This window comes from Dasypus novemcinctus, chromosome 14, assembly GCF_030445035.2.
Source record: "Dasypus novemcinctus isolate mDasNov1 chromosome 14, mDasNov1.1.hap2, whole genome shotgun sequence".
NCBI lineage: Eukaryota > Metazoa > Chordata > Mammalia > Cingulata > Dasypodidae > Dasypus > Dasypus novemcinctus.
The window spans coordinates 83,259,905-83,286,733 of record NC_080686.1 but is presented as its reverse complement, the minus strand read 5'-3'; the positions used below and the strand labels follow the sequence as shown (position 1 = coordinate 83,286,733).

General features: G+C 37.7%; 1 protein-coding gene across 11 annotated transcripts in view; it reads left to right on the top strand.

Moving 5' to 3' along the window:
- Positions 1-26,829, top strand: part of ENPP2 (ectonucleotide pyrophosphatase/phosphodiesterase 2) — a 107,478-nt gene that overhangs the window by 44,131 nt on the left and 36,518 nt on the right. For 6 of the 11 annotated variants that reach the window (XM_012520534.4, XM_012520533.4, XM_004480734.5 and 3 more), the window contains 10 exons: positions 642-767; positions 3,372-3,432; positions 5,977-6,074; positions 6,337-6,416; positions 7,191-7,310; positions 14,090-14,145; positions 19,333-19,398; positions 20,072-20,144; positions 24,558-24,713; positions 26,653-26,761. In XM_012520534.4, the coding sequence (XP_012375988.1) occupies positions 642-767; positions 3,372-3,432; positions 5,977-6,074; positions 6,337-6,416; positions 7,191-7,310; positions 14,090-14,145; positions 19,333-19,398; positions 20,072-20,144; positions 24,558-24,713; positions 26,653-26,761 (945 nt within the window). The remainder of the gene's footprint in view (positions 1-641; positions 768-3,371; positions 3,433-5,976; positions 6,075-6,336; positions 6,417-7,190; positions 7,311-14,089; positions 14,146-19,332; positions 19,399-20,071; positions 20,145-24,557; positions 24,714-26,652; positions 26,762-26,829) is intronic. The other 5 variants (XM_058275958.2, XM_058275956.2, XM_004480730.5 and 2 more) reach the window with 1 other exon arrangement.

Here is a 26,829-nt window from a genome sequence, read left to right as displayed (position 1 = left end):
GGTTTGAGCTATGAACTCTCAAACCAGTATACTCTAACAGAAACAACAAGCCATCTACTCTACTTAAAAGTGAGGACTCTGTCCTGGCATTGTAATTAGGGCCATAATTTAGGCAGTGGGTAGGAATTATAAGTGTTCCAATGCCTCTTTATATACTTCATATCTGTTTAGGACTTTCACCATCAGATTCATTTTATAACAGGTAGAGGCAATTTATTTGCCTATAATATGTATTTAGATCAAATTGATTAAAGTTAAGTAAAGCCATTTCTGAAAATAAAAGAACTGAGCTCTAGGCATTATCCCTACCATGATAGCTCCCCTTATCAGAAACCTGAGATACTTTTTTGTGGGGGAGGGTCCTTTAGAACTATTTAAGAATGGAAAGGGTACTTTCTTGCCTTTCTGGGAGAACCCAATGACACTTTGACTTTATACTCTGATTTGAAAACTTAGAAATTCATCTTCTTTGTAGGTTTTCCAAATGTCATCTAGGCCTCGGGCCGACTCAAATTTCACAGGCAGATTAAATGATCTAGGATTTTAGTCTTTTAGGTTGCAACCCTTGTTGTAACCAGATTGGGGCCTCTTTCATTTGGTTCATGTGCAGCAGTGAAAATGTCTTGTTGTGACGGTTTCAGCTCGTGGCTGGGAGTGTACTAAGGACAGATGTGGAGAAGTAAGAAATGAAGAAAATGCCTGTCATTGCTCAGAGGACTGCTTGGCCAGGGGAGACTGCTGTACAAATTACCAAGTGGTTTGCAAAGGTATGTGTTTCCTCCTATTGGCTTGATCTTTGAAAAATTAAAAAAGTGGATATGCTCCAAGAGATTCTGGATGCTATGGAAAGAACACCTTGAGTACGGATGTGGGAGGAGGGAATTAGTTGCCTCTTTGCTATCTAATTCTTCTTTCTCAGTTTTGCCACCCTCCATTTCAATGAATTGAAATTATAAGGAAATAAGCCAAAACTTCATAATTTGATAGAACCATAGTAATGATGAGACTTCTAAACACATCCTGACTTGGTGATAAGTTGGGTTTCCTAGAAGCTGAGCCTGAGACAGGGGCATAGAGCATGTATTGTGTGAAGTTACTATTGAGGTAGTGCCCTGCAGAAAAACTGTGTAAGGGAGCAAGGAAAGCAGGATAGGAAGAGGGCAGGGGCAAGGATGTGGTCTCAGGTCAAGTCTCACCTTGGCCAGTGTTTTACTTCCCAAAGGGGTGCTGATACAAAGGACCAGAAATGGGATGGTTTTTATATAGGGGTTTAGTTGGAGTAAAAGCTTACAGTTTCCAAGGCTATGAAAAGGCACCACCGTCAGAGATACTTTCTCACCAAAGTCAGCTACTGTTGATCCTGGCCTGCTGCCATGTGGTAAAGCAAGATGGCCACCAATCTCGGCTCAGCTTTCAGCCTTCCCCTCAGGGCTCACTGTCTCCTCTTGAACTGCATTGTGGGCCCAGCCACTTGGGGCTTCATGCCTAAACGATCCTGTAGTCTGCTCTCTTAATGTGTCAGGATCACACATGGTGGCTTTCTTTTCCTGTGTCTGTCTGAGTAAGTCGCTCTTTGCGTTTCTGTTTATATCAGACACAGCAAGGGGGTGGAGGCTCTACTGAGTCATGCCTCACTGACATAGTCCAATCCAAAGCCCTAAAGCGAGTCTATCAGGTAATCGAATCAAAGCTCTCTCAACTGAATTTAATGCAATCAAAGGATATCACACCCAGAAGAAAAGATTAGTTTTTCAAACATAATCTTTCTCTTTTTGGGATTCATAAAATAATTTCAAACTGCCACAGCCAGCTCTACAGTGACCTCTGGAAAGTGAACCCACAGTGTTACCCTTGAGGCAAGAGAACATGACTTTTGTGCTCGTTGGATTTAAGCTGCTAGCGATGGGGCACTTGTAGTAAAGGGATCAGGGCACCAATAGCTCCAGTACCCCAAAGCCATACATACATATGTGTTAACCTTGTGTGGTTGATTGTAGAATAGTGTGCCTTTATTCTAGTAATTAGTAATAGTCAGTGGACTTCATATAAAAGAGGTAGTTCCTGTCTTTCAGGAGTTTAAATTTTCATGGTTCCCACTTATAAAGTTTAATGGAAAGATCCAAGAATCCTTATGTAAAGTTTGTAAGACATTTTAGTTTCTAAAATTAAATCCTTCTTCCTGCCTGTGTTACTGCAAAGTAACATGGAACATGTAAGAAGGATTTCTGTTAAAAGATTTCAGAGAAAAGCAAGTCAGTTCTGAAATGTGTTCAGTGTTGAGTTGTGGTGAGAGGGTATTATAGTAATCCTGAATTTGCCCCCATCTAACCCATTATTGTCATTGTTGAGAAAGCATAAAATTGACTGGGAATTTAGTTCCTCTTATTTCTTACGTACCTATGTAGTAGATGTGCCCAGAAGCCACAAAGGCTATTAGAAGGAAAAATTGAAAAGAGAGGAAAAGTCCTAAGTATCATCCATTATTGAATCATGATGCATTGGCTTTTGCTCTTTAAATTCTATCAAGTGCTTTTTTGAGACCCTTTTGTGTGCCCTGGATTTTTATGTGTGTTAAAAAGTCAATCATAGTTAGATTCATATTGACCATGGCAGATTTCCAGTACTCTTTACATAGGAGCCAATACTCCAAAGTGTTGGCCACATTTTCCTTTTCTGTTCACGACATACGATCTTTGTTTGCCCTAGGACAATTTGAGAAAAATTGTTTGTTTGTTTTGTTTTTGATAATTTTCTCAGAGGGAAGTCTCATTTTACAATTTGAGCCTTTTTCTGTTCTCTGTTCTAGATAGGGCTAACTCAGGGAGTATATGGGTTTATGCTCCCAGATCTTGGAGGGAGATAAAAGTGAAAGATAGGACTGATTTTTATTCCAAAAGTCAAGGGCTGTACCCAGATCATTGACTAATAATCTCTCTCTTATAATCTTCTATTATCCCTGCATATTCTAAGCTTCACCCACCATCTAAAGGGAAATTGTGCCATGCTTTCTATGGCTTTGAAGTGTTCAGTGGCAGAGAAAAAGAATGTTCCATCTAATGACCAAATAGTTTATTTCTGAAGGGATGCAAACATGAAATTTAGTCCACTGATATCACTGGTGTTTTTATCTATAAGCCATTTAGACTCTGAAGGCCACTTGGGGTTATTAAATTTTAGCTTTCCCACCATGTATGGGTATACTTTAGTAAGCCAAACCAGATACTAGGTTTTATTTCAGAATTTCTCTTTAGATAATGTCCCATAAACACAATAAGTATTAACCATAACACAGGCCCAGAAATTGTGCTCTTCAAAGATCTAAGTGTTATTTATTTAGAGTCACCAATAAATTTATCCATTTTTCCTTACAGGAGAATCACATTGGGTAGATGATGACTGTGAGGAAATAAAGGCTCCAGAATGCCCTGCAGGGTAAGCATATTTTGTATGAATATTATGAAGTTTTATAAATTAGTTAATAAACTTAAAATATCTCAGTAAATGGTTAGAAATAATGTAAAACCCAAATGTTTTTATAGTACCAGACTTATGGGCATCTATGAGTAATTCACCAATCAAAAGCTAGAAAGCACATCTTGAAATAGCGATAGGATTTTGTTTTTCTCCTATCTGTGTACATATTGGAGCCTCAATATCTCCTATACTTCACATTGGCGAAGGATTTTGCAAAGTGTATCTGGATATCGCTGAAGAAGGAAGGAAATATTTTTGGCAGTGACCATTTTCCCCTCCAATATTTTTCCCACAAGTGTTCCTTTGCTTTTTGGGGAGAATGGGGTGGCTGGGGTGTTAACTTCTAAAAAAATATCATCCAAATGCTAACTCCTAACAGATGCTGCAAAAACTTGATGAACCATTGGAACACTGTTGGGGTGCAGCCAAAAGTGTGTGACACCCCATAGCCCAAGTGTGACCAGCATAAGGCACTTATTATGCCTTCCAGGAAACTGGTGAAAATTCATGGACCCTTAAAATGCCTCACAGAAAATAAATTTTCAACAAATGTGTTTTCATTAATTTTTGCTTTTTTAAAATGTATTTTTTGTTTTAGGTAGCACAGCCTGGCTCACAAAATTCAAGTATTAGACATCTCTTTTTTTTTTTTTTGCCTCCTTTTTAATTTCAGTGAGTCCCTTGAACTTCTTTGATATTGTATCTGAAAAATGGAATGAAAATAATTTCTGACTTTTTAAAATGTGTTCGGTTTGAAAAAAATACAAGACAACCTGTTTTTTTTTTTGTGACAAAAACATAGTCCCAACGGTAGATGTCCTGTTAAATGATAATACTAACGCTAGTAATGAGCCTTTATATAGTATTATTCTAAGTGCTTTATATATGACTCATTTAAAATATGCCTTATTTACTACGTTGCTTTATAAGTCAAGTCTATACTTGCTGGTTTATCTTCAAGCTATTAGAAATTATTTTGTACATATTTTGTTGTTGTTAAGTCTGGTTGAACAACTACATGTTCAGAATTTAATAAAGGGCCTAATTCATTAGGTCCTGTCCTCATTAGATGGATGATCTAGTCCTTTGATATACTTTTTAGATATCATAATTTAAATTTATTTTGAAATTATAATGCTATTAATTTCATATTCATTCATTCATTTGTATATTTGATAAATATTGAATGCTTATTAGGGATCCACAAAATTGAAAGAGGAATAAGACACAAACCCTGGTTTGAAACTGATGGGAAAGAGAAACATGTTAACAGATAGTTTGCCAGGACTGCTATAACAGAGTACCATAGAGTAGTTGGCTTGACCAATAGGAATTTGTTATCTCACAGTTTGAGGGACTAGAAGTCTAAAATCAAGGTGTTTATGGATCATGTTTTCTCTGAAGTCTGTACAGTTCCAGTGATGAGTTGCTGCCAGTTCATAACTCAGTCTCTGCCTCTATTACATGGCCATTCAATGGTCTCTGTCTCCTACTCCAATTTCTGTGTCTAAACTTTCTTTGCTTAAAGAACTCCAGTCATAATTCATTAAGGTCCATCCTAGTTCAGCCTGGCCTCATCTTAATAGGCCCTTCAAAGAGCCTATTTACAAATGAGTTCACATCCACAGGACCAGGGGTTAGGACATGTCTTTGTGGGGGACGTGATTGAATCCATAACAACAGATCATTATAACATAATGTAAAATCAATCATAAAGAGGTAGGAGTTACTATCTTAAAGCAATTCAGGAGACTGAACAACTAACATTATAGTTGAGGGAATCTTGAGATGGGTTTTAAAGGATGTATAGGAATTTTGCCAGATGGCAAATGAGAGAATACATATTCTAGGAAAATGTAAGTTTTCTACATTGTGAAAACTTTGTTCACAAAGTAGGAGGCAGCAGTTAAAGAAGTACATGGTGGGGGGCCATCTGTTACCAAGTCTCTTCTCTGGCCATTTCGTGACCTTGGTCATCAGTAAACTCAAATGTGGGAAATGAACTTGGCCCAGTCCGTCTACCACATGGGAGGTCCGTGGTTCAAACCCCGGGCCTTCTTGACCCATGTGGAGCTGGCCCATGTGCAGTGCTGATGCGCGCAAGGAGTGCCCTGCTACGCAGGGGTGTCCCCCGTGTAGGGGAACCCCATGCGCAAGGAGTGCGCCCTGTAGGGAGAGCTGCCCAGCGCGAAAGAAAGTGCAGCCTGCCCAGGAATGGCGCCACCCACACTTTCTGTGCGGCTGACGACAACAGAAGCGGACAAAGAAACAAGACGCAGCAAATAGACACAGAGAACAGACAACCGGGGGGGGGAGGGGAATTAAATAAATCTTAAAAAAAAAAGTAAACTCAAATGTTATGTGGCTGGAAGCCCAGGCGTGTACAGATGTCCTCACTTGTCGTTTTATCTTGAAAATTAATGGTCCTGGTTACTGAGGATGACTAAGCCTGATAGTCTGTGGCAATGGTGTTTTCTGAAGCTTAATGTGTTACTGTTTAAGGTTTGTTCGCCCTCCGTTAATCATATTCTCCGTGGATGGTTTCCGTGCTTCATACATGAAGAAAGGCAGCAAGGTCATGCCTAACATTGAAAAACTAAGTAAGTCGTTTTCATGCTCTGTGCTCGCACCTGTAATCCATGGTCTACATAGTAATTGCTCTGCCATGGGCTTTTGGTCTATGAATACATTGCTTGAAATGCATTTTCTTGTTTGAATAGCTTTACATAATATACAGGTGTTTATGGAGAAAGTAAAAAAGTAAAGGTAATACATGTCTCTGATAGTTTATAAAATAGATTTCCATACATGAAGTGTTTCCTGTTAGTTCTCTTGTTCTAATACCTGAAATTCTATTTCCAGGGTCTTGTGGCACACATTCTCCATATATGAGGCCTGTGTACCCAACAAAAACTTTCCCTAACCTATACACTTTGGCCACAGTGAGTACTTTTTCAAATGACACTTTATATATATTTGATGGGCTTATTCCATCCTGGAATGCCTTAAAAGGGGAAACTTTTAAAACATGTTCCTTAGGGTTCAAAGAAAATCTTTGTTTTTACACCTTATCTACCTCAGTTGTTCACGGCAAATGCCTTTAACAACTTTGTAGGTGACTGAGCCTCATTATAAATTTGAAACTGAAAACCTTTTAGGGGTGCAGTTCTTCCTGAACAAATAATTTCAACCCTTCTCAAATACCAAAGGGTCCGTTATTTATTTCCTTGGTTTGCAAATAAAAATGTTGGCTTCAGGCCTGCCGTGTTTTAATTTTTAGATACTCCCAATTCTATCTTGCTTCTTTCCTCAAAATAATGTATTTATTATTATTGTTAATTTTTGGTTGTTTTGGGGAAAAATAGAACTGAGAAAGAAGAAAAGTATGTTAAAAATAGAAGCTTCCTTGGAGGCAAATATATAAATTCCAAACAAAAAGTTAATTTATAGTAATAAAAATTGTCATCTTATCAAATTACAACAAGTATAAAAACCCCAAATATTAAATTCCTTATAGTCATGTTAAGTTTTTCAGAAGGCTTATAATTAGTGCCATAGAATCATTCATGGTAGACAAATAATAGACGTTACATATGCTTTATATAATTTTGGAAATTAAAAGTGCTATAAAACTTTCTATGGTAAGGAAACTTATAATAGAACTAGCGTGTAATTTAATGTGTTTTAATTAATGATAAATTTGCTTTTATACAAAGGGGCTGTATCCAGAATCACATGGAATTGTTGGCAATTCAATGTATGATCCCGTATTTGATGCCACTTTCCATCTTCGAGGGCGAGAGAAATTCAACCACAGATGGTGGGGAGGTCAACCAGTAAGTTTTGCAGTATTTGGAATGTGTGTGTGCATTTGAAACATTTCATCCCTAAATTTGTTACCTGTGGAAAAAAATGCATATAACTTCTTCATAGTTGGCAATGTTTTGGTCTTTTTTTATGTTATTTATATATATATGTTATATATGTGTACTCTATATATGCATGCATGTATATGTGGTTATATGGATATATAATATGAACACATACATGTTTATACATGTGAATATATATGTATATCTGTGTGTACATGTGTGTAAGATTATGATTATAAAAGTTATAGATAAGAGTTCACACTAGACTGATATTGGTGGGAATGGTGGCACAGAGGTGGATTTCATAAACATATTCAGATCTTATTGATTGACCAGACCTGGGGGTACAAGGAAAAAGAGAAGTCAATGCTAACCCCAAGATTTTGGTCCAGGTGCCATAATGAACAGAAACAGAGAAACTTGCTGGGAAAAAAGCATACTGAAACCCACAGTAAATTCATGAGTTCTTCTATTTAATCTTTCTTTTTTTTTTTAAATTAGGGACATTAAGCAGAATGGAATCCTACCTTGATTCTGAATCAGCAAATTAATGCTTTGAAAGAATTCTCACAATTTACCTCAGATCAAATTGTTGGGCAAAAATGAAAAGGGATGTAGCTGTCTTTCTATATAACGGTTCTCCAGTGTCTTTGCCCATGACAGAGAACTTGCTTTGGTCAGACATGAGCAAAGAAGCCATGTAAAGCCATGGTTCTTTGAATGTGAAGAGTGCACAGATCCCAGATCAGAACAGTTACCAGAACCATGTAGAAGAAAAAGGGCAGAAGGTTCCATCCCAGGCCAACTCTTGACTGGTGGTGGTGACTCCTTGGAACGCTGCTTAGGAAAGAGGGTTGTGATACCTGCCAAGGCGTGAGAGGTGGGGAATGCCTGCACTTCCCACGCATCTTCCATCTGCAAGTTATTTTGTACCTGGAAATGCTACAGTTTATAGGGAGAATAGGGAATATAAATTAAGAAAAACTTTTCTATTTTCCTCTTCAGGCATCGCTCTTTGAGAAGAGACCAATTGTGATCATATTACATAATAGGTAAATCAGCATACAAGGATAAATAGAGGCTTTTCATTTTTTTTAAAAAAAATTAAACATTGGGAGGCTCTTTGTATGTCTGCAGCAATATTTCTTTATAATGGAGGTTCTGACTCTGCTGTCTTTATTCAGGCTTGACTCCCAGAAGTCTATGAGGACCGAGGTTGTGACCATAAGTGAAATTTGTTAACAGAGTGGATTTCACAAACACGGTTTATGGTAGAGGAGCATTTTATGAGTAGAGAAAAATTATGGAAATTAAAGGTCTGTCAAGCCATTGCTATTTGGCCTTTTATATTACTTTTTCATGGAAGCCAACTTGCCTGAAGAACCACAAAGCATATAGAGATAAATAGTAATTTTATCAGATTGAATCACCTTACAGCAAGTGTTGACATTAGGTTTCCTCTGGGTTAGCATGACTCAGAAGAAGAGTCCACATATTAATTAACTTCCGCAGAAAGGAGCCGGGAGATGCTGTTAACTGGCCTGATGAAGTGAAGTCTCTGTTTTAATTCTGTTTGCCTGTTCCTCACTAACTCTCAAAGATGACACATTTAACCAAATTTAGTACTCTTCTAATGCTTACCAAGACTTGTGGTAAAATGGATTTGTGTTTCTATCAGCTTCGACAAGATGCCAGCCATAAGAATTCTGAGTGCACATAGTATCTATAATTCAAAAAAAAATATTTTTGAAATTTGAGAAATAAGAGGAGCAGGTGAGCAGAAACATTCTATAAGATACCGTGGGTCTTCATAATATTCCCTCAGCATCTGGCAGATCCACTCGGAGCGTTGTACATTTCACAAAGTCATCCGTGTAAAAAATAATTGGAATTGAGGAAATATTTATAAAAATCTTAGACCAGTAATTAAATTAAACTCAACTTATTTTTACTGAGTGTTTAAAACATGCAAGGCATTTGGCTAAATATTAAAGCAGTCAGAGTAAATGGGTAATAAGAGCCACTACCACTCTATCTTAAAATCTAGTCAAGAGTATAAGGCATCATTTATATAGTGTCTATTGGAAAATATTTCATCATTTCATCTTTTTATTTTTTTATCCTCATAGAGCCACGTTAGTAGGTCCAGTCTGCTTTTATTTTGCTAATCTTCAAAATGCATGCATATTTTCATAGAAGTTCTTAAGTGTGTTTGTTTCTTTGAACATTCCCTCTGCTATGGAACTTCAATTTCTAATACTAAGATATCTCAGGCAGGGTGTTCTCTGTTCAATTTAAATCTGGACTCAGAAATGTGGAGAACAAATGGGACTCTAAATGTGGAGATTTGAGAAACAAGTCCAACACTGGTCATGATTCAAGTCTTCTAAAACAAGGAGTCTCTTAAATAAATGGAGCTTTCTAAGTGGAGCTGATGTATTCTTATGGCTTCCAAGTTGCTTGGCCAAGAATTGCTTTCTGCCAATACTGGTGATGCAATGAGTTGTATAGGGACCATGCTTAGTGACTTGCAGCAGCGTAAAAATTCAAGGAAGATGAAATGTTCAGGAAAGACACCTAAGAGAATAGGAATGAAGTTAGAATACAGGTGAAAGCAATTGGCTTGATGAAAAGTCAAGTCATTGCTTAACTCTCTGTTTTATTTTATTACCTGGGTAGATGGAGGCCAGAGGCTTTTCTTTCTTTACATGAACAATTTTTACCTTTTCTTTATTCTGGTATTTTTTCCCATATGCTATTTTAAATCTGTATTTTTTTCTTTTTAAACTGTTTCCTAATGTATTCAGGATAATCTCAGTTCACTTGTCCTTGGCCTTTTGCCTGTGTCTATTAGACTCATATTCATCTTCCAAATTCCAGTGAAAGTATACCCTAAGTAGCTTTCCCTCTCTCCCGCATTCACCCCGCCCCCTGCCCAGACTAAGCCAAATTACCTTTCGTTGGACTTTCCTATTATTTCTATCATAAAGCTGACCACCTTCTTTTGAAGGTAGTTATTCGCATTTAGACTGTGAGCCCCTGGGGGTCTAGTGACTTGATTTCTTTAGCTCTCTAGTATCTAGCCCAGAACCTGGGACATTTAGCTCTCCGCTGCTGTTTTTTGGATTGAACTGAACTGCTCCCCCTTCTGAGGTGTGCTTTGCCCATGCGTCCCCTAGGGTATGTCATCCTTCAGAATGTGGCCTCCTCTTCTCAGTCCTGTGGACTCCAGGCCACAAGTTAGCAGCGTCATTGCTCACGTCTTCAGGCCCTGACCATGTGGAGAGTTGGCCACTGGGCCGCATCCCCCGGGCCTCACACCCTCCATTTGTTCTCACTCCTGAATCTCAGTGATTGATCCAGTTTCTGCTGATGGCCCTAACCATCCCTCCGGGCTCCCAGAATTCTATTTATCCTACTCTGTGTTTTTGAATGCAAAGGATTTCCCTGCAAAGAACTGCCAGAAAAACTACAGTAGTAGCACATGTTTTTGTGAATGTCTTTTGCTTATTTTCTTTTCCCAAACGTCCCCCTTTCTCCTGTAACTTCATGTGCTATTTTATTTGAGTGATTGTTGGATCTCACATCCAGACCCATGTGGTTTTAATAGGGAAGCTTTCTCATGCTCTTTAATTTCTTTATTATGCTTATTATGAAAGGATAAAAATACATAAAGATTTGAGAAATAAAAGTTAAAGAATAAAAGGTAGGGTTGAATTGGGGTTAAGTACTTCCTGGAAGAGGTGATTATTTCTGTACCAAGAAGTACAGTATTATTCCCTAGGACACATAAATTGAGAAAGCCTTGCCTCCAAATAAAGCAGAACAAGGGAAGAAACATTGAGATTAAAGACAGGAAACCCAAACCCATTGGGCTTTTTTGTTTTTTTACTTTTTAAGTTTGTTGTTTTACCAATCCCTGGGAAAATTTATTACATTCGAATTCAAAGAAATCATAATTCCCATTTCTCTGCATTAACAAGGAACTAAGAAACTCCTTTTTTTCTTTCATAATTTGAGACTCATTTTTACTTTTCGGCTTTTGCAGAAGTAATCCAACTTTTTCATGCTTCTTTTTCCCCCTTAGTAATTAGTAGATTTAACTACTGAGCTCTGAAAAAGAAATGTTATATAAACATATGACCTGTAAAAGGACTTTTTTAGTTGTTTATCATATGACTTAGGAATCCATTCTCTTTATGCTTCAGTCATGTACCATTTGCTAAACCTTGACAGATCAGCTTCATTACTGCTGGATTCTTTTGTTTAAAATTTTTAAAATGTGGCTTTTATTTCAACCAATTTCTTATTTGTTCATGCTTTGTATTTTCCTGACCATGCTCCCAATTTTCTTTTAGAAAATATGGTCAACATAACTTATACCAAGAAGCAGGGAGAATTTTATGCTTCTTTTTGAGAAGAAATAATGCTTTTTATCTTCCAGTTGACTTCATATTTCTCATTGCTTTTTAAAATTGGTTAATGTTTTTTCTAATACGAAGATGTTAATTGTTACCATGAGATTTTTAGAAAGTACAGAAAGGTACAAAGAATTAAATGACTCTGACTTTCCTCTTGGGATTTTAACACCCTCATGGCCATCTTTTTAATTCTGCATGCTTCTACCTTTTAAGTGCAATGGCCACTTAAAATGGGGGATTTTTTCCCCTGAAGAACTACTGAGCTCCAAGTTAGTCATAGTTTTTCCCGCTGCCCGATAATGCTAGCACCAGCATGTAGTCTACAATATAATTTTTGAAAATGTAGGGTCATCATTTGACAAATTTCAAATCAATGGTGAGCACATGTTTCATTTCTTTAAAAAAAATGTTTCCTTCATCAATTCCTAGAACGAGCTTATATTTCACATATGCTAAACATTGCTTAGTACACTCCCCTTTGACATAGTATGGCACTGGATTTTCTAGGAACTTTTGGGATATAAATACACTGTTTGTGTCTGTGAAATTAGGATAAGTGTGAAAAGAAACCACTTTAGAAATTGGTCCGCCTGGGATGGGGAGTGGTTTTGAGGCACCTCTGGAGTGTCCAGCACTTCGTTTCGGGTCATCCCCTTGCTGGTGGAGGTGCTGGAAAAAGAATGAATGAAATGCCAGGCCACATTTCCAACCTGGTTTGGGCTGAAAGAATAGGGTGGGCTGGACCAAGCTGAGGGCAGGGCGCTCAGAGCAATTTGGGACCCTTCTTTCTCTGACCTGTCCCGCGGAAACAGAGGTCCTGGCCAGCCAGTTCCAGTCCCTCAGGGCCATGTGGATGGGGTGAAGACTTCACTCTGTCCAGCAGGTGAACTCCAGTAGAGGCCTGGAATCAGACAGCAACGAAAGGGTGCTGTGTTTTCTGTTTTCGGGCCTTGCTTGGAGCTGCAGCAGCAGCCCTCCCTGGTTACTGGGCTGGGAATTTCCAGATGCCCTGAGGGTCCAGGGACCCCTGCTGAGCTCTTCCAGGCCTTTCTGAAACCGCTGTGGAGCTCCTGGATTCTCCACACCTCCAGATGACCCATTTACTCTTAAAATGAGTAAATATTTTCCCGGGAGTCCATAACACACTCTTATTAAAGTATATTTTTTTAATGTAATATTTTTTAAAAAATGAATAAATAAAATAAAAAAAAAAAAAAAAAAAAAAAAAAGAAACCAGAAAAGGGGCTGGCCATAATTCATAGGCCATTTTTGCTTTGACTTTAAAACAAACAAACGACAGTTCCTGGTTCTGTTTGCCTCCATCTCTCTTCTCTAAAGTGAGTAGATTTCTTCTCACATACTTCTATGGGGCACTGACCACTCTAAGCTGTGTTTAATGTTCTTAGAATAACTGGATTATATTTATTTCCATTCCTGCATAGTAATAAAGACTAAAATTTATTGAGTGTTTACCAAATGCTAAGACACTGTTTTAAGGACTTCAAATGTATTAACTCATTAGCTTGGAATAATTCTATGTGCTAGGTAATATAATCTACATTTTAAAGGAAACTGAGGAGAGCTTAAGTAACTTGCTGGAAGACCACATGGCTGATAAATGACAGAGGGGGAGGCTTAAGATCCAGGCTTTTTGTTGATAGATCCAAGTTTTTAAGAACCATAACATCTGCCTCCTGACAGCGCGGACTGTAAAGAAGAAGATTAAAAAAAGGTTTAATGAAATGCTGGGTCCATCTAATTTATCACAGGAACTTATTCCTAAAATTCCATTTACTGAAAGGCTAGGTAAAAAGTACAGAGAAAATCCAGATGAAAAAGTATGTTTTTTTCTTTGTCATTCATCTAGTGTAAAACAAACAAGACAAGTTAGGCTCCAAAATTTTGGCATCTTTGTGCCAAGTTGGGGGTCTTCTCTGTAAGCTTTAAATAGTAAAGGAAACGTATGGTCCGTTCCTGGGTTCTTTGATGAGCAGAATTCTGCCATGTAAGTGGAACAGTCAATACAATGATCAGAAGAGACAGGTACAGAAAAGAGATTTTTTAAGGTGAAATGAGCTTTTAAAAGTCCCTGGAATCATAGCAGAACTTTTGAGAGCTTATGCAGAGAACATTTTGAATAACAGTCATGGAAATAACAATTCTGATTTCCAGATGTGAAAAAGAAATGGTTGCAAATAATGTGAGATTTATGGTAGGGTGTGTGTTAAATATGAGATATCTGATCTAATATATTTTAAAACCTTTTTCTTCTTTGACCAAAACTCAGAACATATTGTAAGCCTCTTATATTTTCCTCATTAGCTATGGATTACAGCAGCCAAGCAAGGGGTGAAAGCTGGGACATTCTTCTGGTCTGTGTAAGTTACCTTTATTTTATGAATGTTTGTAAAATTATATTTACAACTTAATTTATGAAACATCAATTTAATGTTGATTTCATTCCAGTTAAGGGCAAAAGTATTAGAGTTCTTGAATATTTGCTGATATAAAATAACTTTCCAGGTATTTATTCAAGGATCCTCTCCCTCTTAATGCCTCTTTCCTGGCACCACTTCCTTCCACACACACTTTCTCCTTCATCTCTCCATTTTCAAGCCTTGCTTAAAAGAGTGTAAGGAAGACAGATTTTCTCTTCTTGTAGTCATTCTTTAGATTTTCTGTACCTGTTTATAGGGTTTGGGTAACTGGCCACCTATGGGATGTATATTTCTTTTGGACTCTATTGCTATGGTTTGTGCAATAATTTATCTAACTGGTTTCATGCCACTGGAGAGATGATGGTAGTGATCTAGAAATGGGAAGTTCCAGAAAGGAGACAAGGAGGAGGTGTCTGTTTTTATCCCACTTTCCCAATGAACTCCAAGATTTCCCTCATAATAAAATAGGACTATTTTTCTTCCCCACAGAGGTGAATGGGGATTAGTAATGTTCATAAAATAGTCTTAGGATGAAATTTACCTAATAAAAGTGTCAACATGTTGATTATTTTTAAGGTACTTTCATAGGAAAATGAATCTGTTTCAACTTGCATGAGGATTTTGTTCCTGCTAAGATGTTCTTTCCATATTTTTTTAACAAATCAATTTTATTGATGAATATTAATAAAGCATAAACCCATCCAAAGTGTACAATCAATGGTATTTGATATAATCACTTAGCTGTGCATTTATCACTTTAGTCATTATTAGAGTATTTTAATTATTACAATAATAATAATAAACAAAAAACCCTCATCACCTCTCTTTCAATCTCTCTGCTTCCTCTGCCAAACATAGCTGCTATTCTGTTTCTCTGTCTCTCTAGTTTATTTGTATTTATGTTTTGTAAAAACAGTCTTATATATGCAATACTACCAATAATTGTATTTCACATGAGGTTTCACTATATTTTACAGTCCCATGTCACACATTTTTTAGCTTTCCTTCCAGTAATATATATGTCCTTAGACTTTCCCTTTGAGCCACTGTCATACCCATATAATAACTCTCTTTCCATATATTTTTAAAGACACCTAAAGCTGTTTCATATTGCCTCTTATGCCTTAACAAAGATCTAGCTATTTTGTAATAGTAGTGTACTTAGAAGAATCACCATCTGTAGTCTCTAAATTCAGGAATAAAGTAACTCCTTTGGATTTGAAGGGCTGAATTAAGATTGAATTTGTTGATTTGAAGCTAAGGCAAGGTATCTCTTTAAAAGTTTTGTTTAATTCTGCTTAATGTAGATAGCATGTCGATTTACCAATTTAATCTTATCCATTATACTTTTTTTTTTTTTTTAACTCATGACTGCCATTGATATTTATAGAAGCTCTTCCTTCTGCTCCACAACATATTTGCCTGGCAAAATGGAGCGGAGCCAACAACATAATTAATACTTAGTCCCTACTCTGACCCCCCAGAATTGCAAAGCTTCCTTGAAAAGGCACAGTGTTCTGGCTTTGAAAGGCAATTTTCTCCACCCATGTCAAACCACTTATAAGAAGGTAGCTTTTGTGTGCTCCAAAGATGTCTGCAGTTTTGCTTTGCTTCTTATACTATTCTTCTTTTATCTCTATATCCTGAAAGTAACTTAGATTCACTTTTTTTTATTTCCTTTTATTTTTTGGAAGCTTTTTTTTGACTTAAAAATATGTAATTATACTTTCAGTTACTGAGTGGAATATATATCAAAGATATCTACACATAGTACGTTCTAAAAAATTTGAAATTTAAAACCAGATTCAAATCATAGACTTAGATTTTGAAGGCCATCTTTTTAACATGGTTCTGCCCTGCAAACTCGAATTAGCCTTGATTTTTAAACAATAGTATTTCATTCCAGTATCATCCTCAGCTAATACCCCATTACAGTCTTTTGTGTCCACTCATATTCAAAGGCAGTAATTCCCACCATGTATGAGTATTTAGATTGATATTAACCCCAGCTCTGCTTCTTATTGGCTTGATAACCTTGGACAGGTAACTTAATCTCTTCATGATTTAATAGCCTCATCTTTAAATGGGGGTGGTAGTACCTACATCATAGGGTGTCATGAAGATTGAATTAACATGTTTGAAGTACTGAACAGGGTACTTGACCCACAGAGAACAACCAATAAGTTTTACGTGCTTTGTTATCCACATCATTTCTTTCAATATTGACTTAGCAATATCTGTCCTAAGGTAATTTGTTCCCTTTTACCACTAAATACCTCATCTCACCCTTCATTTTCCATTCCTCCTTTTTTTTTTTTTTTTCCCTTTTTTTGCCAGCCTAATATACTTTGGTCTCATAAATTCTATATCAGTCAGTAATGGTGAAAACAGCAACACAAGCCCGATTTCCCTTTCCATTTGGACACATATGTTTCCTTAACCATATTTGTCTGTGCTGTTTCTGCATTATATTTTAAGCACTGTTGGCTGAGGGCTGTGCCTTTCTCGTCTCTGAAGTTATCTCCTAACATAATCTAGAATGCCTAGGAAACTTAGCGACCATTTTGTCCAAATCATCTTAGAGATCATTACATTAAAGCCTAAGTAGGTGAAATGTTGTTCCCAAAGTTATACTCAGGACTAATACTCAAACCTCCAGAGTTCTAATCTTATAAACCCCACCCCCAAACGGAGCCCCTACTCCCCAAATAACAATTACCTGATTATCTTTCTAAGCAGAGGATGGTGAAGTCTCCATAATTGTTTTTTTTTATACAGATATCTTGTATCTTTATTTATATTCACACAAATGCCTTGAACGTAATATACCTATCGTAAATGTGTTTTGCACTTTACAACAACCTCATGAGATAGATTTTCTTATTGTCTTTACTCTACAGAGGCACTGAAAGGTTAAGGAGCTTGTCAAAGTCCTATAGCCAGCACATGTTTGAGTGAGGATTCAAACCCAGGCATATGGTCTCAGTTAGTACTTTTATTTTCTACTCTTCTCTGGTCACCCCCAGGGTGGGGGAGGTAAAGGGTTAGAGTTTTGAGCTTTGCATAAATTCTGTTAGCTTGTGTTTCTCCATTAGCATCAAGTGAGTTCATCAGAGTCTCATTTTTGTGACTTAACACCAATTATATAAAATAAAGCTGCTTTCATGTAGGTAGTAAAGTAAGGAAAAATGAAAAATCTATGCCATTTATTTTTTTTTTTAAGTCAGGAAAGAATTCAAAATATGTAATTATTCAGATCCAAGGGATTTCTAAGGCTTAAAGAATTAAATGCCTTAAGTGATTAACCTGGCTTTGCCAAGCTTATTTCTTTTTTTTTTTTTTAAAGATTTATTTTATTTATTTAATTTCCCCCCCTCCCCTGGTTGTCTGTTCTTGGTGTCTATTTGCTGCGTCTTGTTTCTTTGTCCGCTTCTGTTGTCGTCAGCGGCACGGGAAGTGTGGGCGGCGCCATTCCTGGGCAGGCTGCTCTTTCTTTTCACGCTGGGCGGCTTTCCTCACGGGCGCACTCCTTGCGCGTGGGGCTCCCCCACGCGGGGGACACCCTTGCGTGGCACGGCACTCCTTGCGCGCATCAGCACTGCGCATGGCCAGCTCCACACGGGTCAAGGAGGCCCGGGGTTTGAACCGCGGACCTCCCATATGGTAGACGGACGCCCTAACCACTGGGCCAAAGTCCATTTCCCAGCCAAGCTTATTTCTAATTCAATTATAGAATATAATAAGCAGGTCACTTTTATTCAGTGGCCTCTGAATATTTAAATGAGGACTCATTTTATAGTAAATATGATTTTGCTAGTATACTAGCAATGATATAATAGATCATACAGTGAATAGAATTTTCTGGGCTGGTATGATAGTTCTAGACAGAGGGAGCCAGAGGAGTGACAAATGCCTGCTTGCTCAGAGAAGGCTGGAGGTGGTGGTGGTAGTGGGAGCTGGTGGTTGGAGGCAGGCTGCTTGGTTGGAGCCCCTGCCAGCTCTAGCCATCTATGATGGCTCTGAGGATTTGTCTTTCTCCTAGGCCCATGACTAGCTCAAGTCTAGCAAGACTGAAAGATGAAAGAACTTGCTCAACGTCCCATTAAATGTGTTTTTCTTCGAATTTATTGTGAACATGCTTCTAATGCCTAGTATTGGATGGGGGTTGTGGACAGGGTAGTATTATTCTCCTAGTTGAGAAAGAGTGAGCAAATTTCCCCTTAAGTAAAAATACCACTGAGCTTTTGACTATCTCAATGTAAGTTAGTCCGGGATAAAGTATTATCATGTTAACTGAGGGCTCTTAAAGCTAGTCCAGCTTTAGGGTAATTACATTTCAACAGAGGAATGAGACTCAAACACAAAAGTCATTGTAGATGAAGATTACACCTTCTGTCAGTTCATAATTACATGTGCTTATCTTGACAGATTTTTATAGAGCTGGAAGAGAATTTCAAGAATAGTTTCCCCAACCCTTTATTTTATAGAGGAGAAACTTTAGGTTTCAGGTTAAATATTTTCCTAAAGCTGATTAAAGGCAGAACCAGAACTAACTATGTTCATTAATAAAAATGTGTTTTAGTAGTTAGTATGTGCTAGGTACTGTACATGCCCCTGCATGGCTTGTCTCATTTAATTCCTTCAACAAAGCTGCAGGGAGTGTTCCACTAGTATCTTTATTTTACTGATGAGTAAACTGAGGCTGAGAGAGGTCAAAAGGCCTAAGGATAGTGCCAGTAAATTGAAGACTGGGATGTGAGCACTGGTCAGTGAGTGGTCACAGCTTTCGGTCCTACCTCCTAACCTGCCATAGTTCTGAATCCAGGGTCCTTTCTGCCACAACCAGCTGCCTGCAGCGGAGTCTCCGATCAGCAAGGCAGGTTCCTCCTTTTGCCTATGATTCAGAGTTTCCAGTTTCATCTTCTGTGGCAGAGGTTGAGCAATGTAATAAGTTGCAAATGGAAGTTTAAACACTAATACGAAAGAGAGCCTTTTACTACAACGAAATGAAAACAGATTGTGGTAAACGGAGAGCACTTGGCCAGCGTGCAAGAACCAGGGGCTCATCAGGCTTGAGTTTGTGAAGATGCAACTTAACGACATGCTCTGCTTGTTATTACCCCACAGTGTCATCCCTCATGAGCGGAGAATATTGACCATACTGCAGTGGCTCACCCTGCCAGACAACGAGAGGTATTTGTTTCCTTCTCCCTGCCTTTCTCACTTCTTCCTTCAGTAAATTTCCATCTTTGGTTAGAATTGTGTGAAAAATTAGATGGACTGTAAAAGAGAACCACAGCCAAGGTTTGATATTATTAAAAAGTTTTGTGGTTCTTATCCTTAAGCATTACTTCCCTAAGAAGAAGACAATGAACTTTGGTTTATGGGGTCCGTTTAATTACACAGATTATTACAAATTTTAATCCTAGCCATAACAGCAGAGCTTAAGGGAGTTCCTGGCTTTGAAAAATGAACCATCAGCATCCCAAGGATTGGGCAGGCATCAAGACTGACTTTTCACTTCAATGGAGTGGTTCTTTAGGGCTGGAGATTACATGGCCAGTGTGAATTATCACTGGGCTCTGTTATCTTGGGGAATCAAAGTCCTGAGCACAGTTTTAGATTTTCCTTCATGACTTTTTGATTTTTGAAAGTGGTACCAGGCAGTTGCCATAATTGGGGGTGTGGTGGTGGTATAGGGTCAAAAAAAAAAAGTTAGAGATGGGATTTTCATCGTAATAATAGCAATGGTTGGGAGATTAAGTAACTTGCTTTGAGAGACTTTATTTTTAATGTGTAGGGATATTTGATGTTCTTTGTTATGTGTGGTTTGGGGGAGATTCTGAACCCTTCAATTTTCCCGTAGGCCTTCGGTCTATGCCTTCTATTCCGAACAACCTGATTTGTCTGGACACAAATATGGCCCTTTTGGCCCTGAGGTTAGTAGCTTATCATCTGCCCGAGGAGAGCCTGTGTCCCTGGGCTGTCTGATCTACTGACCTTATTTCAGGATTTGAACAAATCTCTGGGGGATGTTGATATCTACAAGGTTTATTCATATTCAGAAAATAACAGGACAAAAAGCATTTAAAAAAAATCTTAAACATACCTATTTCTCTTACAGGAACTTCATTTCAGATTGATTTGATATTCAAACATATCCTAAACTTGGTGTTTATGGGAAATGGGATATATTCCAGCCCTGCGGGCATCAGTCATAAGGTGAAGGGTTGGGAAGTGTTGGCATTTGTCATTCTTAGGATTGAAGTGGAAAAGAATCTGGAGATGGAACATGCAGTCAAAGCATGCAACTGAATTTCAGTTCCCTTAAAATGAGTACACAGTTCAAAGAGGGTAGGTTAACTAAGTAGTCCCAATAGCCTTAGCAGGTGCAATCAGCCTGGCATATGTGTTAAGTTTTGAGTATTAGCTGCTTTTTAATTTGGTAAGTTTTTACGTATGTATACACCTGTGAAGCCATCACCATATCATGTGTGTGAACATGTCCCTGACCTCCAAAAATGAAATTAATTCTTAACTGAGGGGAACACAGTGTTGAAAGAATGTTTAGCAGAGAGTATGGACACCCTTATATGAAACACTTGGGAATCCTAGTAAAAAATAGCCTATTTGTAAGGTATTACCCAGTATAGCTCCAAATTTAGGAGGTGGGAAAGGGATGGCTGTGTTTTGTTTGTTCATCTTTCATCTAGACATAGAAATCTCCTGGAATTTTAGCTTATGGCATTAAAACATATGATGGACTTTGCAATTCTAAATCTTTTAATGTTTTAAAGATTTTCTACTTCTCTGTCCTACTAGAACCGTGATGAGATCTCTATGAGGTCTGTATCAACGTAACAAAACTTGATTTTGGAGGAGAAATCATTTTAAAAACTCTTTGTTGATGAAAATTACCTCCACTTCTCTAATTGCTTATGAGAACACTGATGGCTATAATTAAGTTCACCATACTCAGCGTAAGGATGACTTGGAGATACAGATAAGTGTATTGTGGTTTAAATATTTTTTGAGCAAATGCAGTATGTCTAAACAAAGGCACTAAATGCTAAGTATTTCTGGATACTTTAGCATCAACTCAGTGGTGATTTTTAAAAATATATTTTTTATTTAGTTTTAAAAGATACTTAGATTGCAGTGGTGATTTTTTTTTAAGCAGTAGAACTGTGGCTATGTGAAACCATTCTTTGTTTTAAGTCATTGAAGTCGTATAAGCCTGATGCTTTTTTCTCTTATCTCTTTGATGTTTAACTAGTGTAGCCATGATTATAAAACACAAATGACAAAATGAGAAATGCATCTGCATAGGTGAAACACAAATCTCATTTTGCCAGGAAGGAAAACCAGAGCAAGAATGGTTGTTTAAACTTTAGGTGACTTTCTTTGAGATTAATCTAAAATGAACAAAAGGAAAACCATTTTATTAAAATGTTAAAAAGCAAAACCGTTTTATTAAAATGTTAAAAAGCAAAAACCAAAAATAATATCTCCTAAAAACTCCTGTAGGGTAGGCAAAATATGGATTAAAAGAAGGAACCTGGTACTTAGAGAGGTTTGGGGCTGTTCAAATTGCTTGGCTGGTAAGTGGTAAACTTGGAGACGGAACCTCAGGACTTCTGACTTGTAGACCAGAGTTCTTCCCACAGAGACATTTTATACTCTTTCAGTCCAGAGGATAAACAAAGTGACCAGTAAATATCTTCAAGTCATACAGGACATTTTCGTTATGTCAAAAGTTGACTTTGAACAAAATGGATGAGGTAAAACTGTTATGATCTTCATTTCCTTAAAAGTGATGTGGTTTAACATTAAACATTCTATGCACATCTTTGGATTGCTGATATGTGTAGTTATTTACAATGACTTATTTGAAAGTATATGTGTGTCTGTTTTCTAATCAAGAACCAAACAATTTTTTCTTTAAGTTCTGAGCAATGAGTGAATGAAGCATGATATAGGATGCTTTAACTTGCTGTGATGGGGGTTCTATGCCCAGAGTTGCTTGTAAATATACAAATAGGGATTTTTCCAATAGGATTTGTGAATCAAGAATTGGAAGTATCCTTGCTATATTCTTTTTAGTATTACTATTTTTTTGCAACTGGGGTAGTCTCATATCTACTGGGTAAATTATTCTTAATTGGATACCTTAGACTGTATCTTCAATAATGGTAAACTGGTCACTTTCTTCTCATAAGACAATTTTCAGGTTTCTCCTTGGATCCTAGGAATTTTCTTTTAACTGAAAGAAAACCAAAATAGTTTACAAATTTAAAAAGAGGAAACCAAAGCAAACCAGCAAAGCCTATATATCAGTTATGTATATTTGTTGAGTACACCAGCTGAAAGATTATTTTTAGAATCAGTAATGTGTTCTCTTTCATATATAATGAGAGAATACTTTACGTTTGAATCCTAATTGAAATGATTCTAACAAAATGCTGTGTACTACAATCAGAATTCAGTTCAGTTGGAACTTTTTTGGTTACTATTTGAGAACAATTTTTTTCAGGACTGCTTCTCAAAGGCTAAAAATGAGATGACCGAAGGTTGAGCTTATAGTGTCAAGAAATGGTGTATTGCTCCTGGCTTCATAGTGTAATGGTGACTGTTCAAAAATATGCTTGCTTTTGATTATTGGCGCAATCTTTTTCTTTGACCATCTATGCTTTCTCTGTGACCCTTGTTCGGCTGCTCTTCCAGGCCAAGAGGCAGAGCTTTGGCTGGCTAGTTCCTACCTTCAGATGGCAAAATATCCTTCTGAAAAGCAGGGAAATTTGCCCTTCTACTTTCCCCATCCTCTTAATAACCGCAGGCTAAATCTTCTCAAGGCAGGCTAAAGTATGGCTGATCAATGAGAACTTAGCTTTTATCTACCTCTAACATTTGAAAGAGGAAATACATGCAATATAATCGCTGGGTGAAAACCTGTTTCGACTAAACCCTATCTCCGGCTGCTCCCCTAACCTGCTGTGATCGGAAGGGCTCGCCTTTGGAGTTTTTGGAATGTTGAGGTCCCTCGCCAATGGCCTAGTGTCTGATCGGCAGACTTGAGTGCTAGCTGAATGTATTCAGTGACCATGAAATGGAAAACCCTACTTTTCCTTTTGCTGCTCTTCTCTTGGAGATTTGCCTAAAGCTAGAAGCACTTTTTAAAACCCTGAAGTCTGTGGGGCTGTGCCTTTCAATTGCTCCGCCGGCTAGAGAGAGGAAGAGACTGAAACGGAAGTGCCTTTGCAGTTGCTTGCCCTGGAAACCATGAAATCGCATGGCAGATGTCCTTCTTGTATACACTAACATTTATCCTCCTCCTGCCCCTTCCTGCATCTGAATGACTCTCTGAACAGTTCCACCAGAAAAGTCCACTAGGTAGACAGAAGGGCTTGCTGCTTTAATTCACCTTTGCACCGTCAGTAAATCAGGGCCCTGCTTTTGTCCAACGTTTGCAGGCCCCAAAAGGTTCTCGTTTATGTGTGAGCCTTCACTGCTTTCAGGATTTTCAAAACAAAATGTTAAACGTGGTCACACTCCCTGCAAAAGGAGGTTTCTGAGAACAGAAGTAGACTCTTTCTTGATATGCGTACCCAAGATGAAGAGATCTTGAGGACTTTTTTTACTTTTTCCAAAAAATTTACAAAATTCAGTTCTATTTGTGTTTCTCCTTTGGCTTAGACTTCCTCTATACTGGAAGCCTAAACTGTCAGTGAGAAGTTGTTTCCTGCTAAAAGTCCTGATTTGTAGAGGTATTTTTATGAGTAAGGAACATATCTTATTATTTATATTTTGTTCCATACCTGGCTTTTACATTTTTTCCTGATACTTGCCATGAAGGTGACAGTTGTTTTGGTATGTTCAGTTTTGTGAACTGGAACCACTCACAAAAACTCCATTGTCATTTAGAAATGACCATGTGACTAGTATTCTGGTTCAGTTTTAAGCGCTAGTACTTTAAAAGTGGGGAGCTTTTCATAACCAGGGACCAGTCTCTCCTTGATTCGGGGATTATGGACTGCAGAACTTCTCTTCTATGTCACCTTTAGGTGTATCAGGAGTAGGCCCTCAGCCAGCAGAAACCAACCTGACTAGGTTCTCCTAAATTACATTCCTGTTCTCAGCGAAGAAACTGACCACAGAATCAAGATGGATTCAGGAGGCTACTCTCTCTAGAGTTCCCTGAATCACCCCTTATTTACCAACTTTTTTTCACTTAAGGAGCCTCAGTCATTCTGACTGAGACTCTGCTGACCCCAGATGGCAAAGTGTGAGCTTTATTATCTGACCCAGAGGGACAGACGACTTCTGAGTCCAGACATCTCTATCCGCCAGTACAGGAGAGTAGTTATGGCTCACCTCTTACTCCGGCTAAGAGACCTAAGAGGAAGGTTGCCCCTAAGAGGAGACAGGAAAGACCAATTGCTCCTCCAAAGAAAAGAAGAAGAAAATTACATAGGATGGATCATTATGCTGCGGAAACTCGCCAGGACAAAGTAAGTTTATCCATTGTTCCAAAGCTTTGTGGCGGGCAGGTTTGAGTTGAAGGTTTACTTCAGTGTCTTGATTTGAAAATCTGATGAATGAGTTTTAGGAAAACTCTGGTGCATTGTCCTTGACTTTGAGTCCAAAAGAATCTGCTACTTCAGAGGTTAACACTAACATGAATACTTTCTGAGCTCTTGAGAAGACAGGAAAAGGGGTCTTTTCCCCCCTCTGGAGTTAGGTACCTTAAAACTAGTATTAACATTTAGGTTTAAAGTGATTGTTAAGAAGCCTATTAGTTTTGCTTGCACTTTTTCACAAAATTAATCCTGGCAGTTTGTAGCCTCAGTTCTTGAGAACTACCTATTAAGGTATCGGAGAGTCATCAAAGACTAAGTAGAATGGAACTCAATAGAAAATTGGCTTAGTGCTCTTAGAGTAAAGAAGACAAGGAGATAGCTGAGACAGCAAGAAAGAGTAGACAATGAGCAGATATAGTTCTGTTTTCTTTTCTCATAGAGATATGAGTAATAGCTTTTCTTTCTAGTATATTCTGAACAAACGATATGTTGTTACTTTTCCTGAAAACTTCAAATGCTTCTGAAGCATCTTGTCATTGTATGATCACTAAGAAACAGGGATTAGATCTTCCCTGAGATGCCTTGCTATGTAAGGCAGAATAAGTCATTGCCAAGGATTAACATATGTTAGGCTTTTGGTATTTGTTTAGACAAAGATCTTAGAGGAGAACATGGTTTTCTCAGAGGCAAATTCCTCTTGCTCCCACATCTGTTAACCTCTTCAGATTGTGCTGCATATATCGTCCTGAAGCTTTCAGTTGTGACTTATTCTTTGTGGTACAATTTGAAGTAACAACTCCTGATACGAAGAAAAAAAATGTTTATACCTGGTTTCAGCAATGAAATGATATGAGGATTGGTTTTGATTAATCTAAGATGATGCTAATGGAAGATGACATTTTGTCTGAGTAAAAATTGTGTGTGGGTCCCTTATGCTCTTATCTCTGTTATCATGGTCGTATGTGTTTGGTCAGAGTTAATCTGTAAAAATCATCTAAAGTACTTTCAGTCATTTTCTGATGAGATGTTTCTTGAAAATCTTTCCATAGCACAATTAGAGATGAAAGTGAGAGGGGAAGCCTCATGCATGCTGTTAGTATCTTCTGTTTGAAGCAAGGAAATGAGAAATGGATTATGGTCCTTAGGGTTTGAAAATATTCTTCAGAGAACAGAGTTTTCATTCTTTGCTGGGTTAAATAAGAATCCTTCTAGAACAAACTCAGTGGTTTCACTTCTGTTTGTTAGGACTCTTGTAGATTCTTATTTTACTCAAGATCAGCTTGAAAGGAACTAGATTGAGGAGCAGTAGTTTGTTTCTTAGAATAAGTTCTTCCATTAAGAAGCTATTGCTTTCAGATAGTGATGGTGAAGTTCTTTGGTACATAAGATGGATCCCATTGTATTAGTGATATCTGAAATCCAGGGAAAGATTATCATTTCAGAACTGCTTTTGATTCACTTAGTCTCCCATCTGCTTGCCATAATTCAAGGCCTAATGTGATTTCAACTAGGTAACAAGAGGCTTAAACTACCTATCTAGCTTTCTGCTATTCTCAAAATTCTTGTGTTTTAAGAATATTATTACATTTTAGAAAGGGCATTGTATCTCTAAAAAAAGAATCGTCTTGATAATATTTCTGGTATTTTTATACCAAAGAATCCTCAAAGACATTGGATGAGAAGAGATTTTAATTCTCCTGAAAGAACACAAATATAACATGCTTAGACCAGATTTGTGTTAAGAATGGCAGGCAAATCTCTCTAGACAAAGCTCTGCCTCTGGGCCGGAAGTTTTCTCTCCACAATGTTCTAGGGGTAGAAGATCTATGAGAAGTTGAAACCGTGGGAACTAACTTGCTCCTTTTTCCAGATGACAAATCCTCTGAGGGAAATTGACAAGATTGTGGGGCAATTAATGGATGGACTGAAACAATTAAATCTGCATCGCTGTGTAAATGTCATCTTTGTTGGAGACCATGGTAAAGCTTTGTTTTTGTTTTCTAATGGGATGGAAGCATAGATAATGTGTCCAAATGGGTTGAGAACA